The 22,014-nt window shown below is 35.5% G+C and overlaps 1 protein-coding gene across 1 annotated transcript in view; it reads right to left on the bottom strand.

The window, feature by feature from the left end:
- Positions 1-22,014, bottom strand: part of WDR70 (WD repeat domain 70) — a 150,207-nt gene that overhangs the window by 48,423 nt on the left and 79,770 nt on the right. The window contains exon 10 of the mRNA XM_054054495.1: positions 13,127-13,301. Within this exon, the coding sequence (XP_053910470.1) occupies positions 13,127-13,301 (175 nt within the window). The remainder of the gene's footprint in view (positions 1-13,126; positions 13,302-22,014) is intronic.

The raw sequence follows: 22,014 nt of genomic DNA, 5'->3' as shown, positions 1-22,014 counted from the left end.
AAGCAAAAAATTTGGCAAAGTGTAGAAAATTTTCAAAAAAATATTTTCTGCGAGTAGTTTAGACTAACTGAACACAGTGTTCACAGCAAAAAGAAATAAATTTCCACTTAGCTTCAGAATCTGTAAACCCAAAGTTACAGATAAGAAATTTACTGTTATTACAAGTAAAATTCTACAGTGTGATTATTTTGACAAAATGCCTTTATGTTCAAATACAACAAATAGTGCATTTGAATTCATCCAGCATTCAGCTCAGAAACAACATACTGTCTTAAATAACTTCAGCAGTTCAAGTTTGGTGGTAGCATCAACTTCAACCTCTCCAAAGCCCTCAAAATCTGTCATGATTAGAGTTAATTTGTAAAATAAGCTAGATTTAAAACCAAGATTTCACTACTTCTGCAAGATGAGGCGCTGGTATACTTGAATTAGATTTCTGACACTCAATATTGAAATTACTTCAAAAAGAATGTTTTCATCTTAAAAAACGCTGTATATTTTACCAGCTACAATGCACAACATACCATATTGAGTTTCCAAGCTAGTCGATAGAGCAGCAATCAAGTACCTAAGTATTACATACACTGAAAAAACTTATATCTTTCAGAAAAATGTGGCTAGCTGTTCTACAGTGAGATTCCTGAATACATTTCAAACATGGATCACTTTTAAAAATAGGAGGATTTTTTAAGAGATATTAAAACTAGATTACTATTTAAATACGACAGAATACAATTCTTCTGTTTAGAATGAATGTCCTTGAACGAATTATTTCCTTCTGTCTCATTTCATACAAATAATAATCTGATTATTAAAGCTACAGTAATGTAAAAATGTCCCAATCAAAGTCTAAGATTGCCTCAAACAAGCTGCAGTATCGCCATATCAATTTGCCTCTGAGGAGTATAGAATCTGTATAGAATTTTTCGTTTTGCAATTACCCTTCTCCTCTACTGTTAATATTGTTTCAAAACCTTCTTTAATCTTCTTTTCCTATATTTATTTTTTTATGCTACTCTGTAGTACCTCTCCTGACTACAATTCCCGTTCACCGCTAGCATCTCTAAAGTTCTGCTTCTTTGGAAGATTCCAATGGAAGGTTCCTTCTATTTTCTCATTCTAGCCTTCCAGTTTTGTTTCAGCACAATATTTCACACTAATGCTCAGCAACTTTATATTTCTTGTCCATCAGAGGTGACATCTTCACAGCACAGAGATGTATGAATTGATGCATCATCCACTTCTCACCAAATAGCTCTGTGTTTCTTTCTTTCTCACTCTCCATTACTCTTATCCATTCTTTGGCCTTCTCCTTCATCCTCATTCCTTGTCAATCCCACTTGAATTCCTTCCTGAGTTTCAATAGATTTATCTCTGACAAATCCAACAATGCTACCCCATCCTCATTCAAATCAGCTTTGGGAAAACAGCGCCTGTTTTCTATGCTCGGTTTTCATTGTTCTACGAGGTCTTATATCTCCTGTACATCTTCTACACGTTGGCTCTGTTCTTCACTACTCCCTCTGGTGTGCGATTCGCTTTCTTTCTCTCCGTTCTACTGGCCATTCACCACTAATCAACCCTCTTGGTCAGTGAACTTCTCACTCTAAAATGTACTTTTAAAAATCTTATTCACTACAATATTTTCATGCCATTAAAATACCTTGAAGAAAAAGTATATCGTTCTCTGCTGAACATCTTAGTTCATCTTGACATTATTCAGTGAGTGTTTAACTGGCAACTTAGATTCAACATGATGAAAGCTGTTCCTAATTTTCTTACCCAGTTACCACATCTCAAATTCCCTACACAATTTAACCTCTTTTAATACAGTCCTAATATAAGGTTATATTCATCGCAATGTGTCATGCCCTTTCTGTTGCGTGTTGTAAAACACAGTGTAATAAAGCCAATCAATAACCAGTGGCCAGTATTATTACTTCGACGCCTTTTCCCTTCTTTGTTTTCTTGGTAATGGTTCTTTACTTTTAGAGTCCACTACCAACTCATTGTCTTATTTTACAGCTATATTTTATCAATATATTCTTCCAATAACAGCAGTTATAAATGATTCACTTAACCCTGATTCACTTAACTAAGCCCTGAGAAACATAAGGGCATCTATGTTTCTCTCACAAAAATGGGGGAAAAAAAAGTCAAAACAAGCAAACCACCACTCCCTTTTCCATAATACACATGGACATAAAGTAAAGGATAATTTAAAAATTACAAAAAAAAGGAGACAAGCAGCAACTGAGTTTGCACACTGCCTTGCTCGTGTTTGTTCATATAAACCTCTTACCAACTTCACATCGACGGATTCATTTCCTGATATAACCAGGTCTGTTTCGTAAGGAGAATAAGCAAAACTGAAGTTTGTTTCACACACACAGGCACACAGCAACACACACCAGAGCAGCCCTGCCTTGCTCTCCCAACTCAATGCAACAGCCAAGAGACAACAGTGACCTGTCTGGAGTACAGAAAACACTCCTACACCTTTCTCAACTCCAACCCAGTTGGCACCACGCTTTCACATATGAAAATCCCAAACCAGCCAGGCATTTGCTCATTTGTGACAAGTAAAAAGCTAATGGCTGGCAACGCAATGCTTTCTGCTAAAACAGGTGTCTCTACTTCTGAAAAACCACTCAGGCTCTTGAAGGTGGTCTTGAATAGAAACCATTTCTCTCATCACAAGGGCAGGAACACACTACCTGTTCTTGTTGTGCTTTCACAAGTCCTGGTGAGACACAGACTCTGTAAAGGTCCCATCAAATATACTCTGGTGACCTCAACAAGACAAAGTTTGCTTACAGCTCTCAGGCTCTCTGCAAATGAGATAGGATACAGCATCATCTATAAGCTACACCCACCAGGAGCTATTAGTGTCCATAAAAAACATGGTCCGTGACTTAAGGAATTTTGGATTTTTTGTTTTAGTATATTTCACTCCGTGTTTGTGAGCTAGCATGGTACTTTCTAATTTGGCCACCCTATCCTATCATTAATAAAATGCATTACACCAGAATGAAATATAAATTAGGTTTTAGCATTGATTACAGGTGACTGCTCTGACCACAGGAAAGTCTCAAGTCTAATCTGGAAGCGATAAATATACACGGTAAAAAGTGACAACGTAACCATAAAGGCATTTTTAAAATCCTAAATATGATTTAACCTGAATGAAAATGACATATGTTTGATTATCTAATATACCACATTTAAATTACTCAAGCTTAGAATTATTACACACATTCAGAAATTCTATTAAACTATAATTCCATTATAGGTTTGTGGGCATACTTGGACACACAGAGACACGCTGTATATGTATTTACGCATAATACTTGAAACATATAGGCAGTCATATCCAACTCCAAATCTAGTTCTCCATCTCATGAGAAATTCAAAACTTCGCTCGAGGAAGGCAGCTGTTCCACGGATGTATCTGATTTCAGCCTGTGTAGTGTCACTGCAGTCGTACATTAAATAAAACACAGCTGGACAATGCTCCACCTATTTCACCACCCTCTCTGCTAACTGTTTAGCACTAACATCTGTTGAAAACCAACATTAGGAAATAGGGAGAACATAGAAAAGCCCTTTATTTTAAAATATTTTGCACTTGAAGAAGTTTTACTTATTGGTATAGAAAGTCTCGCATATTCAATCAGCTTTTCAATACAAAAACTCGCTCGGTGAAGGCTGCCTTAAAAAACGTACAATAATTACTTTTTATATCACGTGATTGGTTTAGTTCTGTACCTGGTGCCAAGAGATGGTATAGTTGTGTTTTATCTTCTCATTTGATAATCACAGACATAAAAAATAACTTCTTTGGTTTATAATCTTATTATGATTTTTCTACATATGCCATGGGAACTTTTTTAAATTAAAGTTAACTAGACTTGCAAGATATTCCTTGGAAACTGAAAGTAGTCTGTATTATGGGCAACTATTTAAGCACATTTAAAACTTTATCCTCACAAAAATGCACTTTTTAGTGGATGCTGCCACGAAATAACCTTTCTCTATGCAGACGTAGTTTGTTCTTTATCAGAATTCCTCTGAGTCAAGTGTTGGTAACCTAATGTTACATACAAAAGTTATCCTTCATTATAATTTATCTTCTTCTTTTAGCTTCTCATTTTCTAACAGATTCATGGGGAATATTTTTGTGTTGAAAAATTTAACATATTTCTTCAGTGTCACAAAATTGAGCACATTTCAAAACAAATCACTCTCTTACTGAGTTGAACTACAAAATTTTAAAATACTTCTCTGCCTTGTGGTCTTTGGTAAGTTTATTTTTTCAGTTACAAAAAAGGTGATACACAATCACTGCACAACTTGAAACTCTCGGTTTCCTAGGCCAGTACCCACTTTCTGATAGTGACCAGTGACACAGGAATACATGAAAATCACAGAACTCCTAAATGGGAAGAATTTATTACCCATCTACATTAGACGTCTGGATAAGTTAGAAATTTGGTAGTATTTAAAATGAGAGCGGGGAAAAATAAGAAGTAAAAGAAAAGTTTAATCTATTACAGTAATGAGAAGGATTGAGAAGGAAATACAAAATATATTTCAAAAGTTTAAGAATTCCAAGTCATCATTTTAGTTTTGAGATTCTGTATTGTCTGAAACTATTATCTCATTTTTAAAAATGCCGCTTCTAATTTCCTTTTCTATTTAAAAAAAGTCAAACTTAAAAAATCAACCCAGCTATCTCTTATAACACTGTGTTCTAAAATACACTTCCCATCATTCTCTATGAATACCTCAAAATAGAAATTTTCTAAAAGATACGAATTGATGAGAAAATTGAATCCTCCAAGAGATATAATAAAATATGAAGCTGGAAGGAAGCAAAGGATCCATGAATTAACCCAAGAGACAGAGCAAGCATATGCAGGGAGAAAGTACCTAAACATCACTCAATAAGTTCCACGCATCAGAAGTTATTTCCTACTTTTTTTGTTCTTAAATAAATCCACCTGATCAATCTGTAACATTTTTCCTTTCATAAGTATTGTAAAATACAGAAGGTTTAGGCTTCTCTAATAAAACAAACTCAATGACCAAGAGTTGCACAGAAATATACTTTTAATTTCTTTTATGAAATTTACATTTATGTATAAATCTCCTGTCCATTTCCTCACTAGCCTCATGAAACACTGTCTTACTATGAACAGTGAGAAACATTTGGACCTAAAACTAGCTTCCTAATACACACATCAAGCATTAAACTCTTTTTGTAATTTACGAACCATAACAGGCTCTAGAGGAGTAAGTGTTAAGCTTGCTCAAGCAGTGCATACACTACAGTATCTAAAAGCCACTCTTCTGATAAGCCTAACTACACTGGAGCTCACTTCTTATTAGAATAAAATGAATTATCTGTACTTTTAATTTTCTGTACTTTTAATTTTCTGTCTCTGCATAAAAGGAAAATTTTCTCTAAAAGAACAAAGCCAACTCAAGAAAGGTCATTGGTTTTGTTCTACTATTTTTCATTATTTCATCTTTCTATTTCTGCAACATTATTCATGTTACATTAATATTAATAACACTGCAATATTAATAAAGACAATCACGTTGCAATAATATCTACTCTTCTTCTCATATTGTCCTTTTCAAATTATTTCTGTAAGCTTTACTGTTATTTTTCTAAATAGTAAACCAAAGAAAGATACAGAATCCTTGTGGGATAAGCCTTTTTCCTTTACGCATACATGAATCCAAAGTAAAATCCTCTATGCTATTTTTATTGGGGTGTGACAGACTTCAAGATTTAGAATTGCCTTTCAGCACTATATTAGATAATGCAAACATTTAGATAGTTCTTAACTATAAACTGTTTATTACGTAAGAGAGAAATGCACTTAGAGATACAGCAGGGCACATTTTATCTTAGCATATGATTGTCAGATTCTTAACTGCAGCTAGCTTCAGGGTATAGATAGTGATGTACTGGCTAAAACAGGCATATACAAAAAGGAATAATATATGAATCTGTTAATATTTGCGGCTGGCAGGCCTGTGTGTGATTTCCAATTTCTGGAACAGAAGTCTGGCACATACACATAGGGAATGAAAGTGTGGGATATTGTGGATATGGAAAACTTACCTTGAGTTTGAAAGGGGAATATAGTATATTTGGATATCCTTCATCTTGTATTTACACAAGGAATTTCTAGATGTAGCCAGACTGCCCTCTTCAAAGCATGAAGTATGTTACATACTTGGGAGAAATTGCAAGATTTGCCTGTTGTTTAGCCGTAGTAGTGATATTCATTAAGTTTAAGAACAGTCATTGTAAATTCTTTCTATTAACTATTGACATTTCAATAGAATAACTTTAATAGTGTGAAGAAGTCAATATAAACCCTAAATTCTATATAAGCAAAACCAAGAAAATATCCAAACAAACAAGTGCATGGCCAAAATAATGAATAAAATCTAACTGATGTGAAAAAAGTGCAATCCTGGAATCCTGTGATAGACAGATGCCAAAGACACTGCGATCTTTGCCTGGCAGAAACTGTGTCTAATAAGGCATGCGCATACTAATAAAACTTTTTAGTAGGTAGACGTCAGACATACATTTCAAGAATTTATTACTAAGAGCTATGTCTTCTGCATGTCAGCATATGCAAAAAGCACGCTGTAACTGTGCAAAGATCCAATTTTGTCTTTCAAAACCACGAGTATAAATCCCCTCAAAGGACTTTCCAATTAATGGAGAAAATATTTACAGTGAGTCTCAGACCCTACTACTAGTTTTCAATACTCTTTCTTGGCAGCATCAGCTGTAAAATCCATCATGAATAGCAAAACAAAGTTTATGAAAAAATATCCAAATAAGATCTGGGCTTGGATCCCTACTCCAAAACAAAAGGGTCACTTTATTTAGGGGGAGGGAGTAAGATCTTACGTGATCTCTTTGCATTACCTAAATCTGTGTCTTTAATTGTATAGTATTTCTTCAAAATGGCTCCAATACTTGTAAAACTTTTCATCTCTGAAAACTCTACCTTAAAACTTCATACTGCACGCCATAAAACTAAAGTTTACAAAAACCCTTCCAAAGCAAACAATCACTAAAAATAGAAACGTATTTATCTTACATGTATAAATCATGCAATTATTTGGAAAATACTTTTAACATGAGTATTTGTAATTAAAATGTACAGAGCTTAGATCTGTTTAACTTCAGTGCATACTGCAACATCCCTCTTTTCTTCCCCTTATATTTTCAGGATAGGGTGGCTTAAGGGCATGTGGAAAATAGGTTATTTGGATTATCACTTGTTCACACCACTTTTGGGGATATTCATGTGGGCAGTATATTAGTACAGTGATGGATTTCATTTTATTGTGCATTTTTAAGTCCTGTAGCATCATTTTCCCCTTTAGCTAAGAAATTTAAAACTGATCAAAATACAAAAATTATTTTAGCAATTTAAAATTGAATAAGGTTTTGAAACCTGGAAAAAAGAAAACACTATCAAAGCAGTAGTTCAGCAATACTGTATTACGTGATAATTTTTGACCAGGAAACAGCTGAAGAATGGAAGTGAGCATACCACTAGGTCTTTCATGAAACAAGACATTAAACATATACGTTAATCACTACTTATAAATATCTTTCTTTGAGCACTGAATCACTTTGTGTTTTTATGAGAATTAAATATGCCGAAAATCACAAAACACTGCATCTTTCCTGTTTAGATTTACACTACCTAAAAAGATAAACTTATCACAGATATACCCATCAAAGCTAATTCTTTACTTCTTACAGTGCATTTAGATAGCTAAAAGCTTATGAAAATTACTCAAGGTTTCTAAACACACCCAACTTAAAATACCCTGGAAGAAAAACAGAAAATATTTTGGGTGTAAAAGTTGTATACTTAAAGGTATTTAAAAGACATCACCAATCCTTACTAACTCTCCCTCCCCAAGCTCATTATCAGTATTTTTGTGTCGCATCTGCAATGATACACTATAAAATAAGTGACGTGTGAAACTGAGAAGCATGATTCAGGCTGCCATATGCAGTGATGTTGCTTATGCAATCTTCAGCTGAATGCACCCAGAAAAAACTGGAGGCACGTAACCAGGTAGCCTTATCAGGTGGTCTGAAAGACTAAGAAAGGCTGACTAAAAAGTATAGTTTTCTCACCCTAGTACATTTTTTTTGTAATCAATGAAAAACATCTCGATCCTTTCCTGCTTAGTGTAGAAAATGAGGGAATTTTTTTTTTTAATGGAAGAGATTTCTCTAAATTTTAACCCACAGCAGATTTTTAACCTATCTAACAAGTGTACTAGCAGTCCTTACAAAAAATTACTTCAGTCCTTCCTTATCTCTATGAATGAGATACTCCCACTTCTACACAGGAAAACCAGGACACAGAAGTTTACCGAGTGCAAGATACACTTCATTCTTTATATTAAAGACTGACTCCACAATCAGTTTATCAAGCAATATGTATTAATAGTGGTCTAGCAAAAAGCTCTGGGTGGGCAAGCACAGGCAAGATGAGGAATTTGAACCCATCTGAACGCCAGGTAAATCTATTAGGTTTACTGCACCGTCCTGTAAATGAATAACTTTCAAGGTCCTGTCTTATTTTAACCACTAATGCTCTTCAACTCTTCATATTTGCCAGACATTTCCTCATGTCTCAGAACATTTAAATTGAGAGAGTTCTAACACACAATGTTACAATTGACTATTTCATACTCTTTCCACTATTCATTGAAATTTTGAAGGAAGTTATTTTTTACATCCTTTGAAGCTGTTATTTTAAGCCAAGCTGACAGTGTTCATAATATTTCAAACAAGCTGACAGATCGTTCTGCTAATGTGCACTGTAAATGCACATGTACATGAACCTTAAAGAAAAACCATGCACTGACGACAAAAAAACATACGTGAGAAAATAACCCAGATTTATGACAAAATGAAAAAATCCTCTGAGGCAGGTGACTATAATGGATCATAATCACACTGAAGAAGTTTGGAGAAAGGCAAGGCAGAGACGGAATACATGTGGCTATCTTCAGCTTTAGCAAGTTACCAATGTCAGTGTCATAAAGACAAAAAAAAGTCTTTCTCCAAAAGTTCCGAAAGTGTTTTTACTCTCACTACATACAGCTGGGAGGTTTGGAATTGCACCAAAAAAACAGCAGAAGCAGAAAACTGAATGAAACACTCATGGTGTGCGTTACCAGTCAGAACTGAAGAATGGAATTGATCACACACCAAAACCACTTCCTAGGCACAACAACCTAATTTTTAAAAGGCTGATACTGAGGTGCTTTAAGTGGCTACAAGAAAACAACTAACTCATGGTCCTAACTTACAACCAACAGCTACTTTGACTTCAGCAGGGATGATAAAACATCGGATAGATAAGATCTTGTTTCTATCTAAATAAAAAAAAATAATGACTTAATCATACTACTATGGATGAAGTTCTATACTATTGGGCAGCAAACGCAAACGCAAGTGACACCATGATGGTGACGGAGATGCCAACACACAACATGTTTATTTTTAATTTGTTTGCCCTTTGATAGACACATCAGTAGGATTAAGGACAGGATGTAATTCAGAGGGACCTGGACAAGCTGGAGAAGTGGGCCTGTGAGAACCTCATGAGGTTCAACAAGGCCAATGGCCACTTCCTCCACCTGGGTCGGGGCAATATACGATTTCAATACAGGATGGGGAATGATATGATTGAGAGCAGCCCTGCAGAGAAGGACTTGTGGGTGCTGGTCGATGAGAAGCTTGACATGAGCCGGCAACGTGCGCTCACAGCCCAGAAGGCCAACCGTGTCCTGGGCTGCATCAAGAGAAAGAAGTGTGACCAGCAGGGTGAGGGAGCTGATTCTGCCTCTCTGTTCCTCTCTTGGGAGACCTCATCTGGAATACCATGTCCAGTTTTGGAATCCTCAAGATAAGGAGGATATGGAACTGTTGGAATGGGTCCAGAGAAGCAATACAAAGATGATCGGAGGGCTGGAGCACAGGCTGAGAGAGTCAGGGTTGTTCAGCCTGGAGAAGAGAAGGCTCCGAGGAGATCTTATAGTAACCTGCCAGTACCTGAAGGGGCTACTGGAGAGCTGAGGAGGGACTGTTCACAAAGGCTTGTAGTGATAGGACGAGGGGGAATGGGTATAACCTGGAGAAGGGCAGATTTAGATTGGACATAAGGAAGAATTTCTTCACCATGAGAGTGGTGAGGCCCTGGCCCAGGTTGCCCAGGGAAGTCGCAGCTGCCCCATCCCTGGAGGGGTTCCAGGCCAGGTTGGATGGGCCTTGGGCAGCCTGATCCAGTGGGATGTCCCTGTCCATGCAGGGGAGTTGGAACTGGATGATCTTTAAGGTCCCTTCCAACCCAAACTATTCTATGATTCCTGAAGACACACATAAAGCTATGAAGTCATATGTGGAGCCGAGGATAACAAACCTAACCAGCAGTAAGAAACGATGGACACAGTGGAAAGATTGCTGGGATTTTTATCAGAGATCTTCTGCCAACCTGTGGAGTGGTGTGGTGTCTCTGAACCCCCAAAGGAAGAGTGGCTTCCCATCAGCACTGCTGCAGTACCCCTGCCTTTTAGAGTGCCCTTTTGCTTTAGGAAACGGCATTATTAGACCCTCCTTTCCATCAAGGTATCCTATTCTGTCCTTGGTACTGCTGTTTTCATGACCCTTTTTCTCCTTTGGGAAAACAGAGCCTTTAAGTTTTAACTGAAGCAAAGAGGAACTTCCCACACTCTGAAGTGGGCTGTGTGTTTGACAGGAGTTTTTTCTCTCCTGTCAAAAATAAACCTGTCTAAAAACCTTCACAGACATCAGGATAACAGGGACGAGGAATAGTATATAGTGTGAGCCCTAATATCTGGAGGGAACACCTTCCTGGATTTAGTTTGTGCTGTTACTGTCACATGCAGGAAGAGTGGTATGGCATTCAACAGCAAGATGGAAATGTCATTTGTATTTTTGCTTAAAAGCAAAAATTAAGTCACATAGTCAAAACAGGCCTTTATTGAATCAGCTCCAGCATGACAGTATGGTCAACTAAGCTACAGTTAACTTTAAACACCTTCCTGTATCTGTCCTTCCTGCTGCATATGTGCCAAATCCATATTCTAAAATAACAATGCCAGAATCATTCTTAACTGATCAATGTAAGAAATTATTGCAGCTATTTTCTGCTTTCAAACACTAGTGATTTTTTGTTACAGGCTCAACAGAGTCTTCCCAAGCTAAACACAAACGCTGTCCTAATTTTGACTTGAAACAGAGCTGTACTGCAGTACAGCAAAATCTGTGTATACAGCTACAGTCTTGTTTCAACAAAGTCAAATTATGTTTGCTGGATGGGAATTACAAAATTTCTTTTTCAAAAATCAGAGCTTCATGTTTCTATTATATATTTCTTCAAACAGCTTAAAACCAACATCTTGATTTTCCCCAGATTTACCTATTTTCCTGTATCACCTACAGTTCGTACCTCTGTAAGTACACCAGTTTGCCATGACTTACCATTTTCTTGTTCACCTTAGCAAGCATCTCTGTACCCTGTCAGGCCAGCAAGCGCTTTCATCATTTCAGTGCAGGAGTCAATCCCATCCTCCTCTTTCTAAAGCCTACTTGGAACACATTACTTTTTTTCTTCCTTATCCTTTCCTCACCTTCTAAATGTAAAATGAAGGCTTTTTCTTTTGTAATTATTTAATCAAGAAATCTTTAGAAACACGCGGTTTTAAGTATATACAGAGGTTTTTAGAGGGTACTAGGAGTTTTAAATAAGGATGTCGCTAAAAGAACAATTTACACTCCTCATTTACACAAAAATCTTAAACAATTCTTCATGACATCAACAAAAGTAAAGACAAAAAATCCTTAGGCTTTAAAAATACAAATCCAAGGACACGACCACCTTGATTTCCACTAGGAAATTACTTCAGGCTTGCATTGTTATACAGGGGTCACTAGTTGGAAATTGCACAAGATGCACAGGATATATCCTTAAATTATTCATAATCACCTTAAACTGCACTCAATCAGCATTGCAATATGTCATCTTATAGACACACTAAAGTTCAAAAGGAAAAGAACATGAAAAAGCAGACTACCAAGAGCACTATTGTTAAAAATACACCAGAAAGCTTAATATTTCAATACTGTATATGTTAAAATAAACAACATACACAGGTGATGAAAGCCAGCCTCTGAAAAATTTATTATTCTGTTAGAACAAGTTTACACTTAGGATGAATTCTCAAGCTTCATGCCATTAGGAAGTTTTACTGGGTTTATAGTGGAAATAAAAACAGAAATAAAAATAGATGACAATCCCAAAACACAGGCTGTACTTTGAATATGATCAGCAGACTTTCTTTTTACATCCATACATTTCCTCTTTTTTCCAGAAATCAAATTTTATTTAGTCTTTCAGAAAAATTCCCTAAATTGCCTGTTTTCCTTTTTAAAGTCAAGAAGTTTGTAAGATGAAGGTGAACGTGTGTTCATAACTTGCATTAGTTCATTATTAGTTCCCCAAACCATTTTATTTTAATTGTACATATATCAGTTTGATTCAAAAGATCCTGCCTCCCACTCCGAGCCTCCCCATTTCCTCTGTAATTGCACCTTGGCTTCCAAAAATTGACCCTCAAGAATAACTGATCTCAGTATGAAGTTTTATGAGTTACTACCTAATGTATTCAATACCTCAAATAAAATATGGAAGTGTACATTTTGAATTACATAAGAACCAACATGAAATTACAACCCTTTCTACAAGCATCACTCCTTAAATGCATAACACTCTAAATATAGCTATGTGGTCAACTTCTTGTTATAAAAACAGACTGTCAAGAACTTTCTTGGTGTTTTGAACTGAATAGCAACATGCTGAACGATCAGTTGTGGAGAGGCAGGCTATTAAATTTTGCCTATGAGTTATTTAGTTTTCTGACTAGGATGGGGGATAAAATTTAAGTATAAAAGCACCGAAATTTATTTTATCAGCTTCAATATTCAGCACTTGCTATATAAGATGCATATATTGTATTCAAGTACTTAACTTACACTCATATTCCTGTCCCAGATCTGGATGGAGCCATCTTGACAGCCAGCCGCAATAAATTTACCATCTCTGCTGTATGTGCAAGTTGTAGGGATCACCCGTTTGCCTTGAACTGATCGTGGTTTAAATACACTTTTGTGCTTTTTTTCATTGTTAACATCCCACGTCCTCACAGTTCTGGAAAAAAAGTTTAAACAAACAGTTGTTTTAGATAAAGTTAATACGTATGAAGTAATTCTTCGTATGATATAACTGAAACACTTTTTTCAGCATAAATGGCAAATAATATTAATCAAATAAAGTTGTAATGGCAAAATAGCATTTAAAATATGGTATGGCAGTCATGAAACTAATGTGACAACTTTCCAATTAAGAAACATCATATTCACTCACATGCAAGTGGAGGTAAAAAAAAATAAACAAAAATTTAAAAAAAAAAATCTATTCTTCCCAAACCCTCGTATAAATATATGCAATTATTTACAACTGGACAAACGACCAAAGGTTAATAGAAAGGTATTACATAGTCTCCATTGTCACCGAATTCAGGAAGATGGAAGTATTCAGTCCTTTACAAGAACAAAAACTTCAGGAAACAGCCATGAATGCTTACACAAATTCATTAACTAAAGAGATTGTCTCAATTGTTCTGACATGACCACAACTGAAAAACCTGTTTTCAGCTGGCACTAGTGCAGGCTGGCTGGTTATTCCTCAGACTGTTCTTTATTTTAAACAGGGAATTGCAATATTATTGTAGTTCTCTTTCACTAATCCTGAAGCTCTTCAAGTTCTGCTGTAATAGTGTTCTTCACATACTTTACAGACTCATTTATTTAATATTGTTTTTCAAGTTGAGTTTTCTTCACATTATTAGGAAAATAAATTGTCTACTTCTTTTTAATGGAAAAAGAATATCTGCCTGAATCTTTAATGTTCCGTAGATACACAAAAATATCCAAATGAGAAAAAATAAAACACTGAGATACAGGTGGACTCTTTAAGCTGTCGTAGATACAAATGTTTTCTCTCCATTTAATGTGTTGAGTTCTTTCCAGATAAAAATTCAAAACTCTTCTGGCACCTAACGCAGAGAAGAGTTTCAGGGTTTGGCAAAGGAAGGAAGAACATTAATTTAGAAAGAAAAAATACTAAGTTCTCAAGACAACCTCATTTGTTTAGACTACACAAACATTGCCTCTGATTCAACAGCACGTAATTCATTGGTCTCTAGCAAAGCAAACACCACTTTAACAAAGGCTGCCATTTGTCCAGAACAACACAAGACATCACGGCATAACATTAGGAACTTCCATCTACAAGACCAGACAGACTACAAAGCTGATATATATATAATTCTAGGATAATATAGATAAGAAAATGGGCTGGAAATAGCTCACAGAAGTTATATATAATCATATATTTAATGACAGTAATGAGAAATCAGTAACAGAAATAGAATGTATCTCCAGTTCCACAAAAAAATGGAATCCACAAAAAAAGTCAAGATTAGACTCATTTTTAAGTCTTCAACTATTATACCTGTAAGGCATCACTTCCTTACTGTACTTGGAGCTCTGGCATTAGACATTGAAATGTTCTGGTGGTTTGTTTGTTTTGGGGTTTGTTTCTTTTCATTTTAAATGAAACATTAGATTAGGATGCATTTCCTAGGGTCACTTAAATTAATCCAGGCTGCTATATGGAACAGGTTGCCCAGCAAGGTTATGGAGTTGCCTTTCTTGCAGTTATTCAAAACCTGCCTGGCCACAGCCATGTGCTAAGTGTTTAGCCAAGTCTTCTTTGAACACGGTGGTTGGATTAGAGGAACTTTAGAGGTCACCTCTATCTTCAACCATTATGTGATTCTGAAATTCTCCTTTTCCTCTCCATGAGATGTCAATAACCATCTCAGTCTCCTACCTTTCAACAGGCACACTGACAATTTCTTTCATTCTGACATTTACTCAAAACTCGAGTCTTTTTTCAGTCCCTTTCCCTCATATCATTCAAACCTTCCAGAGTCGCATTTGAATATACTGTACCTCCAGCTTTTCTTCCTCCTCTTGTGATGATAATTTCCTGCTGGAAAGCTACTTCTTCTCTTACAGTGCAAGTTTCTCAGGACTGTCTTGACATCTCTACGTCTCAGACAGTGCTCCTAGTAACACGGTTATGTGCGGGGAAGTTTAAAATCTTCCTCTTCCTATTTGCCTTTTTATCTAGGATGCCTCGCAAGCATCTCAGCTGCAATTCCAAAAACAATCTCTGATAATCCCTCACCATCCTAATTCTTCATTTCTTCTGGCACGGGATTATTTAAAGCCTTCAGCCTCCTCTTCTTAGGGCTCAATGCTCTGTCAAAATCGCTTCACAACACTGTATAGCACATTCAAACCTTTTACCTTTCAATTGCAAAGAAAGAAGCAGCACTTGTAGAGTTCTATCTCATGACAGAGTAAAAAAAAAAAAAAAAGTGAAAAAAGTAAAAATAAATGAGCAGAAGTGAGCCCTAAATCAACTGTAATATCAGCAGGTCAGACAAAAAATCCAAGTTTCCTGAGCTGCCACTTCTGCTGCGGCCAGTCGGCCACACTCTCTCATATATGTTACATGCCCTGTTAAAAACGTCCACAAAGACTATAGTATGCATTTAATGGCTCCTCAATGTTTTCTTTATGTCCTCACACTGAATATGTGTCTACTGTTGCCTTGCTGCTGTTAGATTTAACAATAAAACTTTTATACTAAAATAAAAGAAATATTTTAAAAAAAAATATCTCTATATGGCTTACTAATTGATCAACCATTCCAAGAGAGTCCTTAAAACTTAAGCTAATACAGAGCTCTTTGATCTCTTCTTTAACATCTGACATTTTAACTATTTTTATTATGGAAAATTATTCTTTATGAAAACATTTCCAATTCTTATTAAAAAAAATGGACATTGTATTGCAAATCTCATAATATTCTGGACAAAATTTCAGCTTGCAACATGAATCAATTGCCCCACAGTTTCTAACTGAATCACCACCAACCAAAACATTTGGAGTCATCTATAAACTGTATATGCTTTACATTCTCCTTCAGATCAGCGATGGACTAGAAACTTTGGGACAGCTGAAGGACCTGAGAGAGACACTTTCAGTTCCTCGTTCTAAGCGCCTTCATCACATAGTCTGATATGACATAGACTAATTTGTTCTGACATTCCCCTTTTACCCTCCATGCTTCGTCAATAACGATCTGAGCATCCTGCCTCTTCCTTCAGGAAACACTTTGATGCTTTTCCTCCCACCTACTGTTACACTTCAAACCCGATGTCTTTCTCCAGTCCCTCTCCCGCACACCATCTAATACTTCTTAATATTTAATTCTTCCCATTCTAGCCAAAAGAGGAAGGAGATAAACAAGAAAGGAAGCACAGAAACCCAAACAATCCACCTGCAGGGAATATGCCTTTATACTGGCAATACGACAAACAATTCCTAACTTCAATATTTTCTTTCTGCTACTGACCCTCAGACACCATACCACATCACAATCAACTCAGAGAGCATAATTTGGAATTATGCCTCTGTTTTCTTACAGAATATTATGTACCATTTAATGACTCTTCCTCCTCCTCATACATAACAAAAAAACAACTGAGATTGCATTCTGGTAATCCCATTTTCACTTCCTAACCTACAAATCTAAGGTTTGTGTTGAAACAAATAAAAAAATGTGACCCCTGGATCAATCAGATTAATTCCGGGAGACTAATTTTGATCCAAAAAAGTGCCTCTTATTAAGAGTATCTCCCTAGGCCTAAATAAGTGTGGGATGAAAGAATAACATTGTTTTATGCTCTATGTTGCAGCATTCAGCAGAAGTGTAATACTAATAATTATCTGTTGATAGGTACAACCAAGAAATTGTATAACTCCACTGAAAACAAAAAGAAACACATCCTGAATGGGGCTTTTTTCCACCTGAAAACAAACTACATTAAATGAAAGTTTGTTCTTTAGTAAAACAACAGATAAGGATTTTTTTTAAACTATCCCTCCAACATATAATGCTGTTCTTTCATCATATCAAATTTTAATATACCAAATGACACACAGAGCCACATAAATACTTTTAATTTCTCTTTCATAAAGCTCTTCCCAAAGAAAACTTGCATGAAGGCTCCACATACAGAAGTTTAAATTTAACTTTTTAAATGGTAGATTCCACATCTGCAAAACAGATTTTATGAAGTTGTTACATTTGCCAAGAGCAATTCAAAGCAACTTTGAAAGGAATGGGGATGTTCTTTTGGAAAGGTAATGTGGATATTTTCCTGACTGTTAAGAAGTTAAATGACCTAAAATAAACAACTAATTTAATTAGTGGGGCTCGGGGTGGGGAGTGTGTGCTTTTTTCCCTACAAATGTTTTTCTCTTTTCCCCCTTTTTTCTATTGTTCTTATAATTTCATTGCTAAGTCAAAATTACTAATAAAATTAATTATTGACAATGTTGCCTTATTACTCCAATTATTAAAAGTATTTATACTTCCCTGGCATTTCCCAGCCTGCATGCATGGAAAATTTCTCTGAGTCCTGATTCAGAGAGCCACTGACCACTCTAATACTATTCTAATACAATCTGCTAAAAGTCAGTAAGTGATCTGATTCAAACATTAAAAACCTGACCTGTCAAATTCCACTAAGCTTCTCTGCCTGATCCATCTCTTCTGTTACTGGACTGCAAAACTCTCTGCATGATATTGAATGCATTTAATACAGTATAGCTATATTAAGTCTATTCTTAATTATGTTTATTCTTATCAAACTTAAAATACTGAAAGAGCAAGAGAATACATTACTGCTAAAAGTACAGATCAGTCTTAACGTTGTGCATCTAGAAAGTATATTATAATGTCTACCTTTGTAATATAAAGTTGCCCAAAAAGACTACATTTGATAGCTACAACATATTTGAAAAATCATCACACAAATATTGCTGCAATGGAATTTATTGGCAGAGCACAGAATTCGAAGTCACCTTATCGGTGATAGAAAACACATTTCTAAAAGTGTTTAAAAAAGCCTCTTATAAAAAAAGTAACTGATCTGAAATCTTGGCAAGATTTTTGCTATTTATTTTTTTATGATGTAAAGCAACCTTACCTACACAAGAATGAAATTAAGACGCTATGTAATACAGTGAAAAAATATCTCTAGCAGAATACATAAAGAGAACAGATAGATAAGAAATAGCTGAAAAAATAGTTCTGAAAAAATACACTCTGTGCATACAGTGGTACAAGACTAAATCAGCAAGAAAAGTTTTATTATTGTATTATCTTTGCCTTCTTTCAGCAGAAGCAAGTAACAGCCATCTTCTGTTGAGCACAAGGGAAGCAATGAAGATTGAATCACCTGACAGAAACTGAACAACTCTGTAGACACAAACAGATGGAGAAATCCAGAGAAATTTTCCATACTTGTCTGGCAGAAAAACTTCTAAATAAGCTATCCACTCCCAGCATCTGAACAAAGCTAAAATAATTTAAACCAGAATACAAGAAAAGTCTAATCCAGCATAAGTAAAATCACAACTACGGAAGGAACTGCCAAAAAAATTGACACAACTTGATCTTTTATAACAATTCTCAGCTTCTCCGTTACTTAAACAATCCCTAAATGTAAAAAGGAAACAGAAAACCTCAACAGGTAAAACATTTTATGAGAGTAAGAAACAAACAAAAACATCAAAATTCATTTTTATGTGACATGCAGCAAATGGTCTGAAGCAGTTATGAGACTGTATTTTTTCCATATTTCCAAATAATCTTTGATAGGAGAAATTACCACATTTGGGTAATTACAGCGGAACTACAAATACTACTTTTTTGGGGGGAATATCTTAAAATCTAATAAGAACAAATAGGAATTACTCCCATTGATCAGACTAAAAGAATTAAAAAGCAACCAGCTCAAAATAGAAATGACATATAAGCATGTCTGAGAGAGCATGGAGAGTGGATATTCTAAACTACTAAACAAAAATGCTGCTGCTAGCCAATAAAATTAAGGAAAACCAAATCAGAAAAGGTGATAGAGAAGAACTGACTATGAATGAGTATCAGCTGGGCTAATGAACTAGAACTCCTAGGGAAGGTCAGAGAGAAGAGTAGAAATGGAAAGAGACTGGGTAAGAAGAATGAAAGCAAGGAACAGGATATAAGAGTTATAATTCCTCGTCAAATTTGGCACGACTGCTTTCAAGTCACCTGTGCAGCATGTTCACAAGAGAGAAACAGCAGCAGCAGATACGAGCAAGTTATGACGTACAATCACTTCTGGCTGAGGAACTGGCCAACAGGTGCATTCAGATACAAGAGTTACCCACCAATACGTCTTATAACTCCTTTCAAGTTATAATGAACCCACACTTGTAAAGACACAGTAGAATACTCGACAACCTAACCTCATACTTACGGCATAAGAAGTCTGGTTTTATTGAAACGTGGAGCTCATAAGCTTTCCGGAATGAGTAATTTTTGTGTTTTCCCAGATTAAATCATTGGTCAGGCTAACAACACAAAAGGACATTCTTCAAAAGGGTAAAAATTTTAGAGTAACAACAAACCTCCTGGAAATAAACTAGTACTTTACACACTGCAAATCCTACCAACTTAGTGTTTACACACACCATCCAAGCAGAACTCAGATTTAGAAATCATCTACTTAAGTCATTCAGCCAACCAGTCCCTTCCTTGTCAAAGTAATCAATAAGAGAATTCTATTCAGTCCACACAATTAATTAGGCCCTTGGCAATGCAATCATGAACAAGAGAACACCATCTACACAGCTCTTCTTTGCTTCAATTTTTGCATTACAGGAAGAGTACATGGATAATACAGGTAGAGTTAGACACACAATTAATGTGTTCTCAATATTTTTTTTAATCAGTAGATCCTGTACATAATTGTACTGTATTTGAGTATGAATTGCATATTTATTCCAGGTATTCCCTTCCAACAGCCAAAGTGATGGAAAAAATACCCCGTTGAATTTTGCACAAACTTGTTTAAAGTGCATCATCCCTTCTTTCAAAACCTGAAAATTCCTCCAAAGTATTTGCAGACCAGCTCATCAAAATGAACAACTCCAAAATTCCATCATTCTCAAAGTCAAAGATTATAGCACGTATACTTTGCACATGACATTGGCAGAGAAAGAACCAAAAAAATGCAACACACAAAAAAAAATAATCCTACAATATAAATGTTGCCATTCATCAACTATCAACAGCAGCTGTTAACTCAAAGCACAAGAAAGACCATCCAGTCACACAAATGGGAACGTTTCAGAATGGATCATAAAAGAAATTCCAGGATTCTGCTTTAGACTTTCCCCCTATTTCCTCACTGATCTGCGTTGTTCAATGCAAAATGCAGAGAAATATCTTGTTATCTCAACTGTTTAATTTCAAAGATTCTGAATGCTTTGATTCAAACCAGTATGTTTCACCTGGGACCTAAAAGTTTTACATGACATTCATTCCTTTCTAAGAAGGAAATGAATTTTTCCTTCTTCAAAAATTTTCAAAAGACTTTCAAACTTCAAACTGCACTTGCTCTTAATATATCTAAAAAAATATTTGTTTTCTTATATCTTATTTGTTTTGCTTAATGTATAGAACTTGAAACAGTTATTTGTAAATCAACTGTTCTTACATAATTAAAACCAACTACAAAAAAACATTAGACTTAAAACATCACTTTCACTAACAGATGAGGATACCAGCAACCTGCTTGAAATGTAATCACTATCCTAGAATACATTACAACATATTAGAATATAAATCATATAGAGAAAGGTAGAAGATGAAGAAGAAAGTAAATTACAGAAAATTTTCACTATAACCAAAAGAATAACTTTAATATATGTCTTTTCCATTAACAGTTATTGGAAAGATAGGCGAGTTCCATTGTAGTTACTAATGCTCAGCAGAATTTTTTAAAAAAAGCAACACAAAAACATGCTCCAGAACACTGTTTAGATTCCTAAAAGAATGACATAGAAAAAGGCCTCTTCAGACTATGAAAGTTGTCTTCAAATTAAAGGCATAAACTGTACTGAAAACACAATTGCAGGGCTCATAGACTAAAACAAATTCATTTAGGTATTCCAAACTGCATGGTTGTGATGGTTTCTTCCCTGATGAATTTTTTACTCAAATATATCTCGTTAGTTTTATTGGATTCAGTCTATTTTACAAAACTCCTACAGTAGGACAACGTACGGAAAAAAACTGAACGTGCCTATCACGCCCAAGTTCTTACTGGCTTTTCTCCCTTAGTATTCCCTGAGATGTTTCAGTACTTTTTTTTGTATTTTCCTAAAAGACTGAACATATTTGATTGCGTTAGTGGTGCAATCATGTAATTTCAGTAATATTATTTTAATACAGAACATTAGAATAAATACAGATTCTGAAGGCTGTGCCAGTAAATTTTGTGTCGTTTTCCTAATGTAGCAAGAAGGCAATGAAGAGAGATCTCATCTCCCACTTAAAGTAAAGATAAGAGTGGGGTGTAATCAATCTCCCTGTGGGGTACATCTGATTAAGATCAAAGGGGAAGACTTCTGGTAAAGAACAACTCAACAGTTCAAGTTACTGTCACCTGCATGAACTGAAATGACTCAAGATCAGTCTTGCATGATACTGCAAAAGCAGGAAGAATATATTACTAGAAAAACAGGATACTTGCTAAAAAGCTGATTAGTCATGGCTATAAAACAGTTAAGGCTCATTTGGATCTCAGGTTCTTCATGCCAATATATAACTTAGATTGGACCTAACACTCAGCTGAATTCTCCATTAAACCAGTGTAAAATCAACTGAAATT

The sequence above is a fragment of the Cuculus canorus genome, chromosome Z (genome assembly GCF_017976375.1).
Source record: "Cuculus canorus isolate bCucCan1 chromosome Z, bCucCan1.pri, whole genome shotgun sequence".
Lineage (NCBI taxonomy): Eukaryota > Metazoa > Chordata > Aves > Cuculiformes > Cuculidae > Cuculus > Cuculus canorus.
Note: the sequence above shows the minus strand (reverse complement) of the source record. Positions and strands in the feature narration are given on the sequence as shown.